This window comes from Podarcis tiliguerta (genome assembly GCF_965153285.1).
Source record: "Podarcis tiliguerta genome assembly, chromosome: 2".
Taxonomy (NCBI): domain Eukaryota; kingdom Metazoa; phylum Chordata; class Lepidosauria; order Squamata; family Lacertidae; genus Podarcis; species Podarcis tiliguerta.
Genome location: NC_139535.1, coordinates 35,279,869 through 35,302,466, shown reverse-complemented (window position 1 = coordinate 35,302,466; position 22,598 = coordinate 35,279,869). Strand labels below are relative to the sequence as shown.

At 42.4% G+C, this 22,598-nt stretch overlaps 1 protein-coding gene across 1 annotated transcript; it reads right to left on the bottom strand.

The window, feature by feature from the left end:
- Nucleotides 1-1,261: 1,261 nt before the first annotated feature.
- Nucleotides 1,262-18,148, bottom strand: LOC310670843 (protein SSUH2 homolog). Its single transcript, XM_083426633.1, has 10 exons — nucleotides 17,897-18,148; nucleotides 17,428-17,557; nucleotides 10,112-10,172; nucleotides 7,694-7,818; nucleotides 7,346-7,408; nucleotides 6,001-6,083; nucleotides 4,430-4,526; nucleotides 3,850-3,951; nucleotides 2,522-2,629; nucleotides 1,262-2,026 (listed from the first exon to the last, which is right to left on the bottom strand). Exons 2-10 carry the CDS (start codon nucleotides 17,464-17,466, stop codon nucleotides 1,886-1,888), a joined length of 819 nt encoding a protein of 272 aa, XP_083282759.1. The 5' UTR covers nucleotides 17,467-17,557; nucleotides 17,897-18,148; the 3' UTR covers nucleotides 1,262-1,885.
- Nucleotides 18,149-22,598: the final 4,450 nt, after the last annotated feature.

Below are 22,598 nucleotides of genomic sequence, written 5' to 3'. Positions count from 1 at the left end.
CACAGAATGTTTAGGGGTGAAAGGGGGAAAGCAGAAGGGATGGAGGGAAGGAGAGAGTGAGAGAGACTACAGAGATCTATATAAAGAGTCGAATGAATCATTTATTTGGTGATTTTCCTAGTTCACTTTGAAAAACAATTTAAAAATGCTCTCAGGATGATAGAAGAGATATCCCCTCTCAGATAGCAGCAGAGAAATCAAAGCATCAATATTCAATGAAACAGTTGCACTAGATCAGTGGTCAGCAAGCTTTTTCAGCAGGAGGCCGGTCCACTGTCCCTCAGACCTGGGGGGGGGGGGGATGATGCAAGAGCGCCACGAGCCCAGGTGGCTGCTTACCTGTGTCTTGGAGCAGCAGGGACTGGCAGTGGAGGGACAATGAGCGGCAAGCAAAAGGGCTCCAGAGAGGGGCTGCTTAAAATGGCGGCCACTCAAGCGCTTCTGCTGCCCAAACAAAGCCCAGCCCTTTCCTCCTCTAGGCTGGGAAGTCAAGGAGGAGGAGGTAAAATCTGTTATGGTCAAATGGGCCCAAGACTTTGGCTACAACATCCCAATGACCGCCTGGGAAAATTTATGGAAGGTCAATATGAAATTTACTGCTTGTTACACCCTGAACAAAAACTTTATGAAGATGCAATTCCGATGGAACCTGACTCCACTAAAATTATCTAAAATGTATAAAAATATTTCAAGCAAATGTTGGAGGTGCGGGGAAGCGTAAGGGTCAATTTTACACATGTGGTGGACATGCAAGAAAATTAAGGAGTTCTGGAACATAATCTATGATGAGCATAAAAAAATGAATTGGAAAGGAGAGAAAATCCCAACAAAGTTGTAGTGGCAAAGTACCGTATTTTTCGCCCTATAGGACGCACTGTTTCCCCTCCAAAAATGAAGGGGAAATGTGTGTGCGTCCTATGGGGCGAATGCAGGCTTTCGCTGAAGCCTGGAGAGCGAGGGGGGTCGGTGCGCACTGACCCCTCTCGCTCTCCAGGCTTCAGGAAGCTATCCGCTAGCCGTGGAAGACCCAGCTCTCCCACGGCTAGCGGAGACCTTGCCAGCACCCGGAAGCTTGGGGCGCGCTGAGCTCTGCATGCCCCAAGCTTCGGGATTAGTGCAGTGAACCTGGGGGGGGGGGGATTTTGTTTCCTTTATTTCCCCCCCAAAAAACTAGGTGCGTCCTATGGGCCGGTGCGTCCTATGGGGCGAAAAATACGGTAAATTGATTGAGTCTGCTGAACTGGCAAAAATTACAGACAAATTGAGAGGTAATACTGAACAAACATTTATTTGGAATTGGGACATATATAAAAAAAATCTTAAAGATTATTGTACTAGTATAAATGTGGCAGGATTTGAATGACTTGTGTGTTACGATGGATATTTATAAGAGAATATATTATTGACAATTAAAAAGAAAATAGAGATTAATAGTGCACTGGATAAAATAAGAAGTAAATGCATGATGGGGTGGCGGGAAGTCGTAGGGAACTCAAGAATGTACAGTGAACAAATAATGAGATTTTCTTTTTGTATTTCTATTTTGATTATATATATATTTCTTTGTTATATCTTTTTAATATTAATAAAGCATTTAAAAAGAACATATTCAGGAGACACGCTGGGTGGGGGGCAGGAATGTTCTGTTGTGCACAAGACATCCTTACACTGATAACTCTTCTTTCTCCTTCTAATATGTAATCCTGGAGTTTGGCAAACTTTAGTCCTATATGTCCTATTTATTTAAGCATCTTCCACAATTCTTATAAAGTGGGTCAATAAACTTCATTTATAAAATAAAAATGGGATGAGGAGGGACTGCAAATATTCCACAAGTTTTAAACAACAGTGCTTCTTTTACACCAGCTGAAATAGCCCATAATAATCACAGGATGGTACAGCAACACTTCTGTGGATAATCCTCCGCATGCACCTTGCGTTCCTTGCCATAAACATAGAAGGAGTAAGGTTTGCCATGCCATAAATATTGTACCCTGGTGAGAAGTATCAGCTCAATTGTTTGCCTCTGTAAAAACACAAAGAAGATACTTTTTAGGATCTAAACATCAGTGTTTCGTTCACAGAAAACTTCAAACCTGAATGGCTTTCTTTTATACATAGAAGAATGGCAAGAGTTAGGCACATTCTGAATACGGACATGCTGCAGCCCTATCTGGCAGGGATGGGGAATCTGGCACCCTCCTGATGTTCTTGTCCCAAACCGCTGGGCATGCCTGCTGGGCAACAACACCTGAAAAGCCAGATGTTCCCCATCCCTATTCTCTGACCCAGCTATCCCTTAGCCTAGGGTGCTGCCAATGTAGGAACTTGGCCAAACAATATAGAAAAAACCTACAAAGCTTAGGATGTTTGCAAGGCACAGGCCAGTGGAGACCAGCAGGTGCATGAATTTCACCATGACCCTGCATGGGGGAAGGAAGCGCTCCAGGCAATTCTCTTGGACCACAGCACTGAGGACCATCGCCTCAGTGGTGATTCAGTTAATATTCACAGCACTTGCCTGCCTGAGTATCCGCCTTGTAGATGCAAACTGAGCTTGGTGTTGTTCAACGGCATTGCTGGAGGCTTGACTGACGCCAAAATCAGGGAAACTAATCACTGGATATACCTATGGAAACACAAATTTCAAAGACATACAAATAGAAAACTGAAGTCCTGACCGAGGAGCAAGAGCAGGCTAGTCATTGTTTTATCACATTATGTAGACATGAACCATAGCTGATCTCTAAAATACAACTGCATACCACCCAAGAAGAGCCTCTTGCCTGCACTGCGGACACGTAAGTAAAATGCAGAGCAAATTACTGTTGCCAATGCGAGATGATGAAGCCAGGCTGTTTCTGGGCAACCCAGTATGTCCCTGTCCAGCCCTCTCTCTTTTACACAAAATTATCAGGAAAGTTCCCTGGGAAGAGGGATTAGTAAACCACTCTGGGAACTGCAGCTCTCTTAAAGGAATGGCGCTATGGGTTAAACCACAGAGCCTAGGACTTGCCGATCAGAAGCTCGGCAGTTCGAATCCCAGCCACGGGGTGAGCTCCCGTTGCTTGGTCCCTGCTCCTGCCAACTTAGCAGCTCGAAAGCACAAAGTGCAAGTAGATAAATAGGTACCACTCCGGCAGGAAGGTAAACGGCGTTTCCGTGTGCTGCTCTGGTTCACCAGAAGCGGCTTAGTCATGCTGTCCACACGACCCGGAAGCTGTACGCTTGGTCCCTCGGCCAATAAAGCGAGATGAGCGCTGCAACCCCAGAGACAGTCATGACTGGACCTAGTGGTCAGGGGTTCCTTTACCTTTTTAACAACTCTGAGCATGCTTAACCAAAGACAGTTCCCAGGATTCCTTGGGGGAAAGCCATGACTGTTTAATGTGGTATGATGCTGTTTTAAACGTCTAATGGAAATGGGAGCCAGAGAGTTTGGGTTCACACTTTGTCACTTCTAAGGCTCTGGCAGCCCAGTGCCGAAACAAGCCCCAGCGTGGGCCTCCACAGAAAAATGTGTTGCCATTTGACAAATGCACTGCTGAAGTGGGCCAAGCGCCACTGTCACCCAACACCAAAACACCATGACTGGAAGGAGGAGCACATGCATGTCACAGTCATACCTGCGTATTTTTGTATGGCTACCATTACTTTTATGATCGCGTGTGTGTTGTGGCCCAGGGTGAGAGAGAGGTTGGAGTGGGGTGGGGGAAGATTTATGTGTCTGGGGGACATTATATGGTGAAATATGCTCCACCGATTAATTAATTGCCAACACTTAAGTTGGTTCCTTTTCAAACCCTGCCTCTCTTTGCATTACTGCTTTTGCTGAAAGCATTTCATTACCATAGGGCTGTCATCAACAAACAACGTCTCTCCAGTAACTGTTTTGAAGAGTTCAATAGGAAATCCAGATCTTTCATCTGCCACATATTCATTAACGTGGTTCTTCCTATGAAGGCAAAAGGCAGGAGAGTTGCGATGACAACACAGCACAACGGTCTTCTCAAACCAAATGCTCCCAAAATGGCTCCCCCTGCTATGTAAGCTTTTTACGCGGGGTCAAAGAGCTGGCCCAATCTCCAACATAAATCAAACACAGTGCAGTCCCATGGGGGAACTGAACCACATCAGCCACTGACCATTTTTTTATGAAGTCACAAAACTGGCACAATGCTCAAAGGTAGCTGTCGGCGCAGATTGAGCCAGAGCAGTGCCTCATTTAGCCCCATACGCTAACCTAAATGACAAGAGGCCTCAAGCCCATATTTTCCAGATCGATTGAGTAACCATTTCTAGCATCTGTACTGGATCCATTCACTCATGATGCTGAAGGTAAAACTCAGGCGGCTTTGGTAGGCAGAGCCAATTTTCCACACAGTTAGAAGCGGCCTCCCCTTTCCACCACAGTCTATTTTGTCAAGACTTGCCATTCAACTTGCAGCTCAATGAACGACAGAAGTTGTCCTTTTCCTTCACAATCATTGCAGACTGTTGTTCCCGTACCAGAACACTCCTGGCAACTGTAAATAAAATGTAATAAAACACAAGGTGCGATAAAATGTAATGAAACTACTCGGTATGTGAGCCCGGCTAAAACACACACACAAAAAGGGAAGGATAATCTGGTAAAACCAATGGAATAGAGGTTTCTCAGTTCTAGAGCTGTCTTCTTGTTTTGTTTTTCTGTTGGGAAATGCTGCTATCTCTTGGGCCTCAGGACACATAACAAGCAGAGCTTCTTTTTCAGTCAGCAACATTTCCCAGTTTGGCCAATACTAGTCAGGGGATGGCAACCCTATTTCTGCTCTCTTGAATATACTTAGCCAACACAGGCACACAGAGACATGCAGTGCGGCATGACCCATAGTTTGGGTTAAGGGCTGGAAATCTGCTTCTTTTGCTTTCTTCGGATCCTTCTATTTCATACATATCCCTAAGACAGCCTTTCGTTCATATTTATTTTTCCACCATGGAATTCCCACAGGCTTCCATACATCCCCCAGCTAGGCACAGTTCAGCTTGAGCTTCAGGGAGGCTGCTGCATCATCATCGCTTATCTTTTCACGCTAACATTTCGTAGTCTAACTTTTCACGCTAGTTGAAATTTTGCAAAACAACTGTACACGTCTCTGAATGCGAAAAATCATGAAACAGAAGAGACTTCCATCCCCCCCCCCCCCCTAGTTTCCCAGACAATTAGACTATAGCCCTCATTCCAGGGTGCTGCCATTAGGCAACTCCTTTTGCTTTATTTTACATTTGGGCACAAATTCCTTCCCAAGTGCAAAATGCATTTGAATCAATTCAGTTACAGAAAGATCTAGGACAATACTTCCTATATTTTTAATTTTAAAAATTTAACTTAGGGTATTTTAAGTCCTTCACATGCAGTATTTCAAACATTTGGACACCTCTGAATGTAAGCTAAGTCTCATTATTCCCATACTGCAGATGTGTCTTTCATCCTGCAGCTTTCCCAAGGCCAATGAGTGAGGCTGACCACCCATGATATCTATAAAACACATTCAAAACATATTATTTTCCTCAAAGAATTATGGGTGCTGTAGTTTGTTGGGCGTTGTTGGGAATTTTAATTCTGAGAGGAGAAAACCACAGTGCCCAGAATTCTTTGAGGGAAAGAATGTGCTTTGAATGTGCTTTAAAGGTATATAGTGTGTATACAGCCTCAGTTCACAGAAAAGGCAAGATTTGAAGCAAAGACTTTCTGGTCTATGCCTCAGTCTCTGAGCAACTGTGCTATAGTAACAAGAGAAAAGTAGATATTTACACATGCATGCATTAGCACAGTATACGTGTGAACCTATCATCTGTTGAACCTATAGCTTGAAGCTCCACCATAAGATTGCCCATGGTATCTCACGTATCAGGGGACCAGGAAGCAGTGCAATTGTCACACATAATGCAACACTCAAACCCCACAGTGCAAATAAAAATGAGCATCTTCTTCATATATTTGCATATTGACTCACGCACTTTTCAATTCCACTTCCCATACATTGGTCACATGTTTCATCCACAAACCGGACTCCTCTTCCTTGACATCTCCCACACTGTTGCTGTTGGGATTTAATTTTAGACATAAGAGCCAGAAATAAGCAGGGTATCTCCAAACAAAACACTCATTGGGCAAAAACAGATCTCCATGATCATCTTTGACAAGGAATCACTTCACTACCGATGTCCATCTTGTAACACCCTGGGAATGTAGATGGAGAGGCCCAAGGCACCACCTTTCTACATATCCCCAATGATGACATTGTTGCGAAGAGGTGTCCCTATGGGCAAATGAGTCAGCTGTAACGGCAGACCTGTCAGAAATGTTGGCTAGATCCAAGCCTTCTCAATTCTACCTGCTTTTGGTGGTTCTCAGGACAAGACAATCTTGGGTGGCTTGCTTCTGGGAAACAAGGGGGATTATCTCTCTCCCCCACCCCCCAGGAATCAGATTCCACTCTCCACCAAGTGTATTTTTAATGCCCTCTGAACCTCAAACTGCTGCCATCTGAGACAAAAAAAATCTTAGAAGATCTGTTTCCTGCAACTCTTGAAACGTGGTGCTGAAGTATGAGGGGAAGGGTCAGTCCTGGAGACCACTTTGTCTTGGTCAATAATCCAAAGGTCTTTCCTCTGTGACAGAGGACTTCCCTGTCTCCTTGACCCAACCTGGCTGATTCCATCCAAATGAGAGGTGTTGACCTTCTCCTTCTGCTTCCTTAACACTGCCAAGATGCAGCTAGAGATTTCTTGCCTCTTAATATGAGAAGCTGCCCAGTTCCATCAATCTTTGAACTGATACTCTATTCGATTCCACCATACTTCATCCCTTTCTATTTTCATGAAGCACGTAAAAATGTAGGTTTTTAAAAATAAAAATAAAAATAAACCTTTTCCTGAATTAACAGATTAAAAATTGATGGAAGGGTTGTTAGTTGCGACTTTTATCAATTTCGGGTGGTATTGCAATGTTTACTTTAATATTTTTCACATTCATGATTATGTAGTCAGTAGTTTTAACTGTTCTCTGTTCTGAGCTTCCAAATATGGAAGAAAATCCAGTATAGAAAATGGATACCCCCGACATCCAGTACAATTGCTATATCAAATATTTACTGACTTTCTGGTTTGTATCTCTGGGGTTCCAATTTGGTCGTACTAGTCAACATCCCATCAGCTGTTTAGACAATAGCAGGATAGGCTACTGCACAAAAGAAATGTTGCTTCCTCCACCACCTTTTATTTTCTCATCTGTATCCTCACTATTCAACAAAACCAAAACTCCACACTAAGCAAAACATCCCCCTTACTCACAACTACTTACCTTGCTGTTTCCATTGCATTTACTGCAGTGACATCTACCAGTCGATCCACATGTCGGGCAAGCCTTCAAAATCAAGGAAAGGAGAGTGTTAAAACAGAGCCAGTAGCTTTTATTTGGACCTGGGTGGTCTGGAAATACTATGCTGCTCATACAGACACAGCCCAAAATCAATCAGGGACTCAAGCTACAACCTGGCATGAACACTTACCTGGCAGTAAGGCCCACTGAGTTCAATGTCTGTTACCTTGAAGAAAACTGCACAGGACTGTGCCAAAGAGGAGGGGAAGGGCAGACAAAGTGCATGGACCCACGTATACCATCATATTCATTGATACATTAGCTCTGTACCGTTAATGCTGATGTATGAGGCACTCTGATTCTCTGGGTTTTCTCTTGGAACATGCCAGGAGCATCTGCTCTCACATCCCAAGGCAAAGGAGGTGTCCCACGCAGGTAGGAATCTACTGCTCCACCTGGTATAAGAAAAGCTGGATTGGACTATTTTCTGACAGCTGCACCTAAACTACCATCTGGCTTGGCCTCAGAGAAGCTTATGTTTTCCAATGCACAATACAAGCAAAATAAGAGCATGCATATTAGCCTCTACAGCAAAACGATAGTTTGCTATTGGGAGCCAGCTTTCATCATCATGATCATCACCAGCATTTCAACAATTAATTTACTGCTTAATTAGTCATCTCTAAGCACTGTAGTTCCTCCCCTCACAAGAGAGTGACGTCCTCATCAGTCCTTCCCCATGGTTTACCTTTGTATGGATTACAGTGCAAACTATGCTTTAAAATCAATAGCGTGGCTTTCCATTTTCAAACTATCATTTTCCAGGAGCCAGTGTTGTAAAAATGCCCTGATTTTAACACCACCTCTTTTGTTTAACAAACATACAAAAAATACTTCTTTAAAATTACACCAATTATAAATTTATCGCATTTTTGTTTCCCCAACTTTTCAGTTAATAACTGGAGTGACCTAAATTCTTTTCTCTACTTAGAAATAGACCCATTAGTTTACCTGATCTCACTAAGAAAATCTGTGCTACGTATCTAGTATCAATTATGGGCTGCAAGGCAACCAAGGACATATCGTCTTATGAGCAAACAGGCATCCAAGTTGTAAGATCAACAATTGATCACTGCTTCATTTCATGCCGTATTGTACAGAAATATACTTTAAATTGCTCTCAGACTTTGTTTGTGACCTTCGTCAATCTCAGGACTTCTTCTGATACCATACAAAGACAATGACCTCAGAAGAAACAGATAAATTTCTTCTGCACTTAATACAGTACAGTCTCATCTTACCAATGTTTCATTTAAAGTCAGGATGGGTGTCTTTGAGGAACTCTCCCAAAACTGTGAAGGGCATCCATCTTTAGCTAAACCTTGGATCCTGAACACCTTGCGAGTCGAATGTTTCAGCTCCCAAATGCCACAAACCAGAAGTGAGTGTTCTGGTTTGCTAACGTTCTTTGGAACCTGAACGTACAACACACCTTCCGTGGCTTCCAAATGTTTAGAAATTGAATGGATTTCTGAAATGGTTTCCGTTCAACTTCTGAGGTACCACCGTACCGTGTTTTCAGGACATACAAAAATGGAGAGATAAGGTGGCCGAAACTAAAGCCCAGTTCCATTTGATGCTTTCATGTGTTTTAGAACAAAGCAAGCACACACTTATTGACCTTAGAGAAAGGGTTTTTTTTTTTTTTGGCATGCCTGACCTAAAATTATATTATGAAGCAGTCTGCTTTTGTTGGACAAGAGACTGGTGTCATCTTAAAAATAATGAGCTTTTAGATTTAGAAGGGCATAACAACCATTTCAGTTGGCATGCATATTTAAATTATGAAAAATCCAAAGTACATAAAGGTTTTACTGACCATATAGTAATAAATACCCTACTTAGGGTTTGGGAAAAATATAAAAGATTGATGGAACCTAACATCCCTCATTGGACATCTCCATTAGAGGCAAAGGCTGTAAAGAAGAAAAATATGAGAGGAAGCTGGCTAACATATAACTCATTATTGATAGAAGAAGATAGTTAAATTACAGTCATACCTCGGGTCACGAATGCTGCGGGTTGCGCATTTTCGGGTTGCGGACCATGCCAAACCCAGAAGTACTGGAATGGGTTACTTCCAGGTTTTGGCACTCGCACATGTGCAGAAGCACAAAATGACATCACACGCATGCGCAGAAGCACCGAATCGCATCATGCGATAGAACAAAGGTTCATAAATATGTCCTTTTGGGTTGAAGGCCTTGTTCTATATTATTATACTGGGTCCTTTACATAATGCATTGAGAAAGCAATAAAAGCTGGTTCCTGTACAATTCCTCTCAGGCTGCTACCCGAACTCCCACCACCTGCTGACACAGCCTTTTGTGAAGTGGCAGAGCTATCACAACATCCTCAGCTACTCAGTGGCCATGGAATTGGGAAGTGAGGGCAAGAAAAGCTGGCCTAATGTCACCTGATGCCTGCTTTTAGACCACCTCATGATCCATTGCATCCCAGGCCAGCTCAGCCCCATTCCCACCTTTGGAAACCCATTTCAAGGCCCTCTGCTGGGTATCCACTGGGATAATGTCAACGGGACTCCTGCCTGCCCAACTGGTGACTGGCAGGAGGCCAGCTCAGCCGGCAGAAGTAAAAGGAGATACACCACACTGTGAAGGGTTTGGATGGTTCAGTCTGGCCTAAGTGGGACTGGATTGTAGTGTTGTGTAGCATAGTGGTACTTACCCCCATAAGGTTCCGCCTTATATTCAGAGAATCTTGATTCAGTGAAGGTCTCCAGTTTATACTAAGAAACAACTTTCAAGAATTAAACACTTCACTGCCAATTAAGAAATAGTCAGCAGACTTTTAAAATTGGCTTAGGGCAAATATGCAGGGAAGCAACACCTTAAAATGTCTCTGGTTAGAGCCAACACAAAGCAACCGCCAGAAGACTACAAAACAGAACAAGTAAAATGCATCTCTTATGCATCAATTCAAAATAGTTATATATACTAAAAAATAGAATGTCCCCACCTACAAGTGTTCATGCTAATATAAAAGAACAGCAGGTACTGAAAAAGTAAGTGGCGAAAGCTAATGAAAATAAATCCATAAATGTGTATCAATTTTGTTTTTTTTTTTTTTTTTTTTTTTTAAGTAATTTTTATTTTTCCACATAAAAAACAAACATAACAATAACATAAACAAAAACAATAACAAACATATAAAATGGACCTCCCCATACCACCCCTTTTCTGCATCCTTATTTCAGATTTTTCAGCAACTTTTTAGTCAAACAATGTATACCTTTTTTTCCATCAATTAAATTTTCTTTAACTTAGTATTAACAGCTGTAGCTCTTTACCTCTTATTGCCCTGAACCTTAGTTTTCATCCAAATTACAACGATTTTTAAGATATTCTTTAAATTTACTCCAATCTTCTTCCACCGCCTCCTTCCCCCGGTCTCGAATTCTGCCAGTCATCTCCGCCAATCCCATATAATCGATCACCTTCGACTGCCATTCTTCCAGCGTGGGTAGTTCTTGCGTTTTCCAATACTTTGCTAGGAGAATTCTTGCTGCTGTTGTGGCGTACATAAAAAATGTCTTGTCCTTCCTTGACACCATTTGGCCCACCATGCCCAAGAGAAAAGCTTCTGGTTTCTTGAAAAAGGTTCTCTTGAGAACTTTCTTAATTTCATTATAGATCATTTCCCAGAATGCCTTAATCTTCGGGCAGGTCCACCAAAGGTGAAAGAAGGTTCCCTCAGTTTCATTACATTTCCAGCATTTGTTACTGGGCGAATGATAGATCTTCGCTAACTTAGCAGGAGTCATGTACCACCTGTAGATCATTTTCATAATGTTTTCTCTTAAGGCATTACATGCCGTAAATTTAACACCAGTGGTGCACAACTGCTCCCAGTCAGCAAGCTCAATATCATGTCCAATATCTTGTGCCCATTTAATCATACTAGACTTCACCATTTCATCTTGAGTATTCCACTTCAGCAACAAATTATACATCCTTGATAGGTTTTTAGTATTGGGTTCTAACAATTCTGTTTCTAGTTTGGATCTCTCCATCTGGAAGCCTATCTTTCTGTCCTGTTTAAATGCTTCATTTATTTGTCTATAATGTAGCCAATCTCTCACCTTGTCTTTCAACTCCTCAAAACTTTTCAGTTTCAGTTGTTCACCATCCTGTACTATAATTTCAGAATATTTAGGCCAATGTGGCCCCATATTCAATTTTTTCACCTCTTTGGCTTCCATAGGTGACAACCACCTGGGGGTTTTACTTTCAAGTAAATCTTTATATCGAATCCAAACATTGTACAAAGCTTTCCTGACAACATGATTTTTGAAACCTTTATGAGATTTTACCTTATCATACCATAGATATGCATGCCAACCAAATCTATTATCAAATCCTTCAAGATCCAAGATGTCTGCATTCTCGAGGCGCAGCCATTCTTTCAACCAGCAGAATGCTGCTGATTCATAGTACAGTTTTAAGTCTGGCAGGGCAAAGCCTCCTCTATCTTTAGCATCTGTTAAAATCTTAAATTTTATTCTAGGCTTTTTGCCCTGCCAGACAAACTTGGATATGTCTTTCTGCCACCTCTTGAAACAATCCATCTTGTCTATTATTTGTAAAGTCTGAAACAAAAATAACATTCTAGGCAATACATTCATTTTGATAACGGCGATTCTTCCTAACAGAGAAAGTTTCAATCCTGACCATGTGTCTAGATCTTTCTTAACTTCTGACCAACATTTATCATAGTTGTCTTTAAATAGATTCACGTTTTTCGATGTCAGATTTACCCCCAAATATTTAACTTTTTTTGCTAACCCCAAACCAGTTTCTTTTTGGAATGCCTCTTTTTCCTCATTTGTTAGATTTTTCTCCAGCACTTTAGTTTTTTGTTTATTCAATTTAAATCCTGCAACTTGACCAAATATTTCTATCAGTTCTAAAACTCTTTTTGTACTAGTGTTCGGCTGCTGTAATGTTAAGACTAAGTCATCTGCAAATGCTCTTAACTTATACTCTTTCGCTCCGAACTGAATTCCTTTTACCAACTGGTCCTTTCTAATCATGTTTAACAATATCTCCAAGACTGAAATAAAAAGTAAGGGAGAAATGGGGCATCCTTGTCGTGTTCCTTTCTCTATAGCTATCTCTTCAGTTACCACATTATTCACAATTAGTTTTGCCTTCTGTTTAGAATATATTGCACTTATACCATTTTCAAAACCTTGGCCTACCCCCATCCCCTGGAGATTCTTTTTCATAAAGCTCCAACAAATGTTGTCAAAGGCTTTCTCCGCGTCCACAAAAATCAATACTGCTTTTCTATTAATGTTTGTTTCCAATAACTCCACAATGTCAATTATATTCCTTACATTGTCCGACATGTGTCTTCCCGGGAGAAAGCCAGCTTGATCTTTATGAATCTCACCTATCAACACTTTCTTAAGTCTTTTTGCTAAAATGTCTGCAAATATTTTGTAATCCACATTTAAAAGTGAGATCGGGCGGTAGTTTTTAACCTGGTTCTTTTCAGTCTCAGTTTTTGGTATAAGTGATATAAAAGCCTCTCTCCACGATTCAGGTGCCCCCTTCCCTTCCAGTATCTCATTGCATACTTCTTTCAATGGTTGTACTAGACAGTCTTTCAAAACCTTGTAATATTTAGCCGTCAGGCCATCTGGTCCTGGAGATTTTCCCAATTGTGTCTTTTGAATGGCTTCCTCTATTTCTTGTTCTGTTATTTTTTGATTCAAAATCAGCCTGTTCTGTTCCGAGATTTTTGGTAGTCCATAATTTTCCAAAAATTCATCTATCTCTTGTTCCTTCACAGGCCCTTGTGAATATAATTTCCTGAAATAACTTTGAAAACAGTTACTTATCTCATTCGGCTTACATATACTCCTTCCATCCTCCTCCAGACAAGTAACAGTGTTCAGTTTCTGTCTTTTTTTCAATTGCCATGCAAGAAGCTTCCCACATTTATCTGCTGATTCAAATGTCCTCTGTCTCATTTGTTTAATTTTCCATTCTATCTCTTGGTTTGTAAGTTCCATATACTGCATCTGATAATATTTTATTTCTCTCAATATTTCATGAGACTTTGGATTGGACCTCAATTTCTTTTCTCCTTCCTTCATCTTTTCCAGAATTCTACTTTTCCTTTCATTTTGTTTTTTCTTCTTAATTGAATTCTGTTGTATCAGGAAGCCTCGCATCACGGCTTTACTTGCGTCCCAAATTATTCTTTTTTCAACTTTTGTTCTTAAGTTAATCTCAAAATAATCTTTCAATGTCCTTAGGGCCTTTTCACAAATTTGTTCATCTCTAAATAGGAAGTCATTCATTCTCCACCTAAAGGATCCAGTTGTTGTCAATTTCATTTCCATCTTCACTGCGTTATGGTCGGAGCAGGTTTTTGGGCAGATTTCCACTTTTTTTATCTTTGCAGCCATCACACTAGATACCCAGATTTGGTCGATTCTTGTCCATGTCATTTTAGATTCCGAGAAAAAAGTTCCCTCTCTTTCGAGAGGGTTTCTAGTCCTCCAAATATCTATTAGGTCCATATTTTCTGTCATCTCAAAAAAGATCTTTGATAATCTACCTTCTTTAGAGATCATTTGTCTTTGTGCTTTATCCATATTTGTAGAGACCACTCCATTCATGTCCCCCATCATTATTATTTTGCAGTCGAGATAGTCCATCAAAGTCCCATGCAACTTCTTAAAAAATTCTGCCTTCCCGTCATTTGGCGCGTATACTCCAACAACCAAATACTTTTCTCCTTGAATCTGTACTTCAATTGCCAAATATCTTCCTTCTTCATCTTTAAATTTGATTTTTGGATCCAATTTTTCTTTTGCATAAATCACAACTCCTCTCTTTTTGACTTTGTCAGAAGATATAAATTCTTGTCCTAATCTTTTATTCACGAGCAATTTTCTATGTGTCCTGATTATATGAGTTTCCTGTAGACATATCAAATCCAATTGCTCTTTTTTCAAGATATGAAAAACTTGACGTCTTTTTCGGGGATGGTTCAAACCATTACAATTCCAACTAAGAAGTTGCAGTGACATCTTGATTATTAAGCGTTTGTCCCTCCGACTGCCCCAAGTTTGTCTTCTTCTTCAGTTGTTGATTGTGGTAGGCCGTATGATAAGTTTGCTATATCCACTGGTTCTCCCCCTTCTGCTGTTAGTCCTTGTGCCGTTCCTTTCTGCAGGTCCTCCAAATTTCTCTCCAAGAAATCTTCTTTCTCCTGTACTGTTCTTATTCTCACCTTCTTCCCTTTATAGTTAAAGGACAATCCCTGTGGGAACTCCCACCTGAAAGGTATGTAATTTTTCCTCAGCAAATTGGCAAGATCTCTATAAAAGGTTCTCACTTCCAAGATGTATCTAGGAATATCTTTAAAAATCAGAGCTTGAGTGTTCTCAATGACCAAAGCTTTTTGGTAATGCAGGTTCAATATCTTATCTCTCTCCTGCTTGGTTCTTAGGGTAATCAGACAATCCCTTGCCCTTTTAACTTGTTTTCTGCCAAGTCTGAAAGCCGTTGTTATTTCTATTTCATCATCTTCCAAATCCTCTCGCCAATTTTCCAAAATTGCCTCTGTGAGGAATTCCTTCAGGTCGTCCCCTTCGTTCTCTGGAACTTGCCTTAGTTTCAAATTTCGTTCTTTCCTCTGTAATTCCAATAGGGAGAGAGCTGCCTCATGCTCATTCACTTTTTTCTCAATCGGCGCAAGTTTCCCCTGTGTCTCTTCTGCAATTGCCTTCGCACTCGTAGCAATTTTCCTAGTTTCTGTAGATTCCTGAATCAGTCTATTAATAGATTCCGTATTAGTTGTCACAGATGTAGTATTCAAGTCCAGTCTCACTGTCAATTCTGTCAATTTTTTTGTATTTTCTGTGGATTGCTTTGTTAAAGCCTCAAGGGATTGATTAATTTTCAGTAGTGCCTGTGTCATAGAATCCATTGATGCAGCTGTTGAGCTTTCTGGTGCCGGCACTGTTTGGCCAGAAATTGAGGCTCTTTTCTTTTGTGTTACCTTAGTTTTAGATCTGGTTCTTATCTCCTCAGCTGTGCCGCTCATGTCCCAAGGTCGTTCTCACAGGAAAAACTCGCGATGGAAAATCCCACTGTTAGTCACACTTTTCCCCTCTTGATCCTCAAGAGGGAGCAATTAACAATGTCCAAATTCGGGGAAACAAAGAAACAGGAAGCCAAATGTGAAAAGTCCGAAGTCCGCCATTAAAGTTATTAAAAACACTTTTCCTCTGATGGATTTAATTAATCAGTTTCACTAATAAAGTCCCCTTCAAGTTCTACAACTTTATCCAACTTTCCGACTTTTTAATGATGCTCTTAAAAGACCCATTCCTCCCGGTGTTCACTCCTGGCAGGTCGTCCCGGGGGAGTCAGGGCGATGGGAAACCTTGTTTCCTTTTCAAATTAAAGAGTATCTTCACAAGACTGTCTTTCCCCCCCTTCTCTTGCCGATCGGGGGGGAAGGATACATTTGACAGGTCAGGGTTAAAAGTTCAACTGTAACTTTCTTGCAACTGCAGCGAGGTCTGACGTTGCTTTAGATTTCTGCAGTCCGGGGGGGGCAGACTTCCTTATTTTATGCCGTCCCGTTTTCAGCCAAATTTTTTAAAATTTTGTTGTACCGTCTTTTTTCCGCTCTTACTCACGGGTGTTCAGTCCGAATTTTCTTTTCAGGAAGGAATCGACGCTCTCCGCTTATGGCGACGCGGCTTCACTCTGCGAGCTGGGTTGCGACTCTCAGCACCGCGCTCACACCCGATGCCGCTACGGAGCCTTTAAAAAGGCTCTTTCGCAATACCGGGGGGCGCAAAAGGTGCCCGCCGAGTCTCCTTGTTCACAGGCTTCAGCGCCTGTGATTTTAGGGGTCCCCCGCTCGCCGTAGCGGGTCAGACCCGAACTCACAGAGCAGTCCTGCCTCGGAGCTCGAGGCAAGGACCGCCATTAAGCGCTGGCGCCGACCGGAAGTCAATGTGTATCAATTTTGAACAGTGCATAGAAATGTTCATGCTAGCAAAAGCATTGCTTTGAGACGGGCCAGATATCCAGCGATGTTGGTACTAGATTAAAAAGTTCGGAAACATTCATGAAGGTAACAATCCCAAGAAGAACCAGAAATGTGAGTTATCCTTCAGAATCACCTGCCAGCTCCGATGTGTCTCTGGGGAAAGGACTTGATTCCATGCCTAGTGAACTTTGTAAAATTTCTGTCTTTTCAGACAGGTTAGGCCAGGGATGAGGAACTTGCAGCCCTCCAGGTGTTTCTGAATTCCAATTCAGCTCCAGCCAACACAGCTGATGGTCAAAGATGATGGATGGAAGCTGGAGTCCATCAACACCTTGAGGACAACAGGACCCCCAACTCTGGTTGAAGCCGTGACCCATGCAGTGGCCAAAGGGAAAATTCAATTTGAAAAATTCTTTCTCTTTATTATTTTTCCTTTATGTGCCTTAAACAAACACAACCTTCTGCTGCACAACAGCACCACAGAATAACTTCAAGCTTCCTCGGTCCAAGTGAGCACCTCATAATTTAGGCAAAAGGGGCACTGCCATCAGTTTGCATTGGGAGTTAAATGCCCTATATGAAGTATCCCTAATTTTCACATAGACACTTAGCTATGCCATTGCGGACAGCACAGTAAGATCTGGGGTTAGGAATGAATGATACCGTTTATTGTTTGTTTATTCTTTGAAAGGACCTTCCACACTCAAGGCAGCTAACCATTAAGAATATAAACATAGTAATCAAAATAAATAAATGGCAGCGGCAGTGGCTGGTGTGCTGTAGTTGGGAAGAAGCGCAGCACCGCCTTCCCAACACCAGCGTCACTGTGGCTTACCTGGATGGCACTGGGGCAAGGTGGTGGTGTGGTTGGGGCAGGTGTGTCGGATTGGCAATGCCTCTGCCTCCACCATACCAGCTGCTCCTGCATAGCTATACTATTACCAATATATACTGCTTACTCTGTAGGTATTGAATAACTGTAGGTCATTAAACACCATCTCTTTGGCTGGGTTTGTGCTGTAGCAGCACTTGCTGGAAGCGTACTGGATAAAAGCTTCTTTGGCTTCATCTCCAGAAATGGCCGGAACGCTGTAGGAAAGGACCAAAAGGAGGAATAAGCAAAAATGGCCGCCCAAACTTCCCATGGCCCTCTTTGTCTGGGGTGGGGGGGAACCTCAGGGTCAAGAGCCAAATATGCACGCCATATCTCTTTTTTCTGGCCTGGTTAGAATATGCCTTTGAAAACACCTCGTGAATTTCTGAATGGAGGCTGGGGAGAGATGCGTGAGTGTCTGTGGAAACTAGCCTACCAAACAAAGGTGAAATCTGCCCTGCTTGGTCCATTTTTGCCTCTAGCCCCACCCACACCACTGTCATGTGACCCTGAGAAGGAGGTCCACAACAGAATGCATAACAGTATCCACTTACTTCCACGTTCTCTGGGGCGGCTGTTGCCCATTTCCATGTCTAGGAATCAAGTTAGGTGGAGGTGGGCAATGTTTTCCGCCTGTAAAGAAATGGTGTTTGGGTAAGAACAGCAGGATAAGCAATTGTGAATGTTCTCAGGTCTCACGAGCAACATGCTAAAAGAAAGTTCTCCTTGGCAATAATGGATTGGAACATTCATGCAGTGGGCACACGTGGGTAAACTGGTCCCAAATCATAGCTGTCAACTTTTCCCTTTTCTTACGAGGAATCCTATTTGGAATAAAGTTATTTCCCTTAAGAAAAGAGAAATGTTGACAGCTATGTCCCAAATTTTAAGGGCTTTATATACTAATAGCAACACTTGAACTTGGCCAGGGAGCGGATCAGCAACCAGTGCAGATCTCGGAGCGCAGGTGTGAGATGCTGACAAGGCCTTACATCCCTTGTATTTGTACTTGCCTGCAGCGGTTGTGCCTTCATAGCCAGATATGTTGTCTGTGTTATACATAGGAGCAACATACATAGGAGCCATGCCTCTAGGAATGGCAGCACCTACAACAAAGTTAAGGAAAAGGAAGACATTAAACGTTGTCATCTTTGAAACATATAATGAATCGTACGGAACACTGAAACTTACACATAGCATTTCATCTTTATTATGCAAGTGATAGGTCAAGGGTTTGGCACCAGTGGGTACCTTCGGGATTTGAGAAAGTGCCATGGGCACCAGTCACCAAATGTAGGTACAAATTAGCAATGCTGAGCCAATGCAAACAAGAACTTAGGAGGAACGGCAAATTTCTCATGCATCATGGATATTTATCAAGACCTTACATAGGCACCAGAGGTGGTACCAATGGGCATGCTGGCACCTGCAGCCACGTTGGCAACCCCTGGTAAACTAGGATTTAGGGTGACATCTGAATGGAGCCAAGGTTAACAGGGATAATTAATGCCCGTGATGACTTGTTTTTCATAACGAAAGTCCACTGAGCAGATGTCTTACCAACAGTTCCGTATGTCTGAGTTGGGATTCTAGCAGGAGAAAGTGAAAAAGAGTGTAATGCACAATAACAAATATAAATGAGTGACTTAGTGTAGAAAAAGCAGAAACAGATACAGTCAATTTAAAAACTAGGGACCCTTAGAGACTGCAGTTGTGGATGTGATTCTATCATTGTCAGATAAATGTCTAAGGCAGTAGGTGCCAACAAACTGATTGTTTAAAATAGAAGTATGAAGCTAATTTTCTCAAACCATTTATTTTAGCTTTTGTGGGGTTTTTCTTTGGGGGGGGGGGTTGGCTGGGGGACGAATTCAAGCCCTGCTAGCTGTGGAGAAGAAGGCGGGCCGCCTCCACCCAGGAGAGTCCGGAGGGACCGCGACCTTCCGCGGCTGCGTTGCCTTGCGCGCCTTCGCGCGCCTCTTCCTTTCGCCCGCAGCAAAAGCGCCTCTGGAAACAGCTTTTTCCTGCGCAAAAAAGCCCCGTTTGCAGCTTTGCCCTACGCGTTGGCAGAAAGCAGCAACACGAGAGCAACGGGGACTCTCTTTCCTGTTTACTTCGTTGCAGAGGAAGAGATGCCGAGGACGGGGAGGACGGGCAGCTTTCAAGGGGAGCGAGGAAGAGGAAAGAAGCGGTCCCGACGAGGGGGATTTTTGCAAAAGGCTCTCACCGGATTCCCTGACGTCCGTCCATCGCTTCTAGAAAACCATCTCGGAAATGCGAGCGAGCAACCTTTGCTCCCTCTCTCTCTTCTTTTTCAGTTTCGGGATCCCTCTGACGCCAGCCTTGCACAGCTTTCAGATTTATATAAGTTGCTAAAGAGGGGGTGGAAATGTGGGGGGCGGAGGGGCCAGAGACGTAGGGCGGGGGGCGGTGTCATCACTGAGGAAGGTGGACAAAATATTTGCGTGCGTGGGAAGTTGCAAAGCCCAAAGGTGTGCGCTCTCTGTCTCTTTCACAACAGCTGGCTGCTCTGCTCCTTCCACCGCCGAGCAAAGCTGGCGGAAGCAAAAGCCAAGGGGCTGCCGGGCTGACCTCTCTCCACTTCCGAGGGGCGCGCGCACTTAGGCGCAAAAATGCTTTTGATTTTCTCACAGTCCCAGGGTCGGGGCTTGAATTCGTCCCCAAGCCAAGCCCCTCCAAAAAACAAAACAAACAAAACACCCTCACCCTCCTCGACATCCCTTTTAATTCACTCTGGAACGAAGTAAACAGGAAAGAGAGTCCCGGTTACCCTCGTGTTGCTGATGTTCTTCATGGTCCCTGCTGGAGACTGAAAGACTGACCCTTAAAGCATTTCATTGTAATCTCCTTTGCAGCACACATTTTATTCCTTCTTTAACTTTCCTATATTGCTTAATCTGCACAGAATTCTAAAAAAGCTTTTATTTAAGTAAATTAAAGCAATCAATACAATGAAAATAATGAAAATAATGAAAGTTCATAAAGCAGCACAGTATATCTGAAATAGATTTAATATTAGGTTGGCACTTAAGTACCATTAGGAAAACCAAATTTCACGTTGCACTGTGGAGAGGGAGTCCTGTGTGTCTGGGTTTCTTGCTTATAAGATAAAATCTCACCAGAATTTTTCAGGATGCTCCAGGCCTTTGGCAACTGTAATCTTTAATTCTACAGATTATTATACCAAAGCAAAAGTCGCAAATTCTGTAATGTTTTCCATCTGGGGGCAATTGATCTTCTGCCAGCATCCAGGTCAAGAATTCCTGAGAACTGAACTCTTTCAACTGATTGAGCAACAGACTGCAATAAAGCTGGGATGGAGTGTTTAAGTCAGAGCTTTCCAAAAAACACCTACCTAACTGCAGCTGGCACACTAGTGTTGCAACACAGAGTTTGGAAAGCTCTGGTTTAAGTATTTTGGTCACTTCTTGACAAACCATTGTCTAGAATTTGAATACCGGTGGGCAGTCCCATCATAGATGGGAAAAGGGGCCTCATTTTCCACAGCACTTCCAACAGTACTGAGAAGATTGTTAATACCATGTAGGCAATTTGCACTGGTGTGTGGTGACTGTTTAGAATGCTTTATCACTAAGTGTAAGTGCTTCCTGAGTGATGGAAGAAAGACCTGCTCCCTGCCGCAAAGCCCATTTCCACCTTGCCTAGTGGGCCAGGCCCAGACTCACCTTGAACAGCTAAAAGGCTCCTGGGAGGCCAGAGTGACGTTGCTGGAACAACTCCTGGGTTGGGGCAACTGGCTAAAATGTTTTTAAACAGTTCTAATTTTGGTTCCTCTGTTTTGTTTTTGTTGGGTTGGTGTTGGTTAAATGTTTAGTTTGGGTTGTTGGTCATTTTAATTTCGGTATAACTATAAACTATTTATTATCGTTATTATCACTATTATTGTTATTGTCGTCATCATCATCATTGATTTCTATTGATTTGTTTGTTTGTTGATTGTATAGGGTATTTTGTTTTTCAGACTTGGGACCCACACGTTAAGTCCAAAAATATATTTTAAAACAAATATTAATATAGTTCTGCTTTTCTGACTCACCTTAATGGACACAAGTGAAAGAATAGTGGCATAGAGAATTGTCACCTGCAGAGGTGACAATAAGAAGTACTTGGTAAATGGTTGCCATGTCCTTTGGCAAAAGCTTCAGTGCCTAACTGAATACCTCTGGGAAGCCCAATAGCAGGACATGAGGGCAACTGACCAGGCATTTCTTTGTTTGGGACAAAGATGAAATTCCAAGGTGAAGCAGCCTATTGGTTTTTTTTTAGATATACAGACCACCTCCAAAATATCATGACCTTGGTCCAAAATGGTCTGAACTGAAGTAGCCTGATCTTGAAACTCTGGACCCATCTCAGAGTTTTGCAGGGCTCAGGGGACAATGTCACTTTGATTTCTTGGGTAGGCCTTTTAACCTGCAGATGGTGCATAGTGGGGGTAAGTTGCCTGAGGTGAGGGGAGAAAGCATCAGTCTCCTGGATGTGGGAAAGACATCATAGCTGGGTCTGATTTTGCAGCTCCTAGTATAGGAAGAGTGCCCACTTGCAAAATGAAACTGACAATTAAAAGCACATTGTTAATTCTTATTAAAATATGTGTTGGCATGTGTTTGGCAGATGCTTGCTTTGAGAAATAATCAGCATACAGTTCCCACATTTGGCCTAGACAACAGCAACAACAAATTGATAACGGCAATGCAGTAAAATGATTCAAAATGCTGTTTTAAGAGTTGTGTATGGCAAGATTGTTGTGTATGGCTGAGACTGGTCAGGTCTCTCGCCCCACTTCTGGAGCCTACCTGAGAGGCATTTTCTGCCTGGAAAAAGCCCTGGACACTTCTCATAGATGGGTTGCTTCTGCTCAGGGGGAGCTTGCTGAAGGGGTGGAAATTATTGTCACGCTTACTTTGCCTTTCAAAGAATAATGTTTGTCCCATCCATGTAAAGTAAGCTGTGCCTAAGTCTGCAAGTCTGTGTGAAATAAGTTCCACTGAGCCAAGAGAGACTTGCTTCTTTGTAAACGCGCCAAGGAAAGAGGCACACCTTTCACAGGAAAGATCATAAATTGATTTTAAGTAGGTTGCCTACTTAAGAACATGTTAGTTGTGGCAAATGTACTCACTGAACTCAGTGAGACTTATTTTGAGAAGACAACTGTGGATTATCTGGCAAATCCTGAGTTTTCCTGGAGTGGGGCAATTCTCAGTAGCAGACACA

What these genes read in the sequence shown, in the direction of transcription:
- LOC310670843 (XM_083426633.1), bottom strand. Translation starts at nt 17,466, where the DNA reads ATGGTGTTTAATGACCTACAGTTATTCAATACCTACAGA. An exon ending in TAAGGCGGAACCTTATGGGG is followed by an intron (nt 7,819 to 10,111) that starts GTAAGTACCACT and finishes TTCTTATACCAG; the next exon opens with GTGGAGCAGTAGATTCCTAC. An exon ending in AGCTGCAAGTTGAATGGCAA is followed by an intron (nt 3,952 to 4,429) that starts GTCTTGACAAAA and finishes CTTCATAGGAAG; the next exon opens with AACCACGTTAATGAATATGT.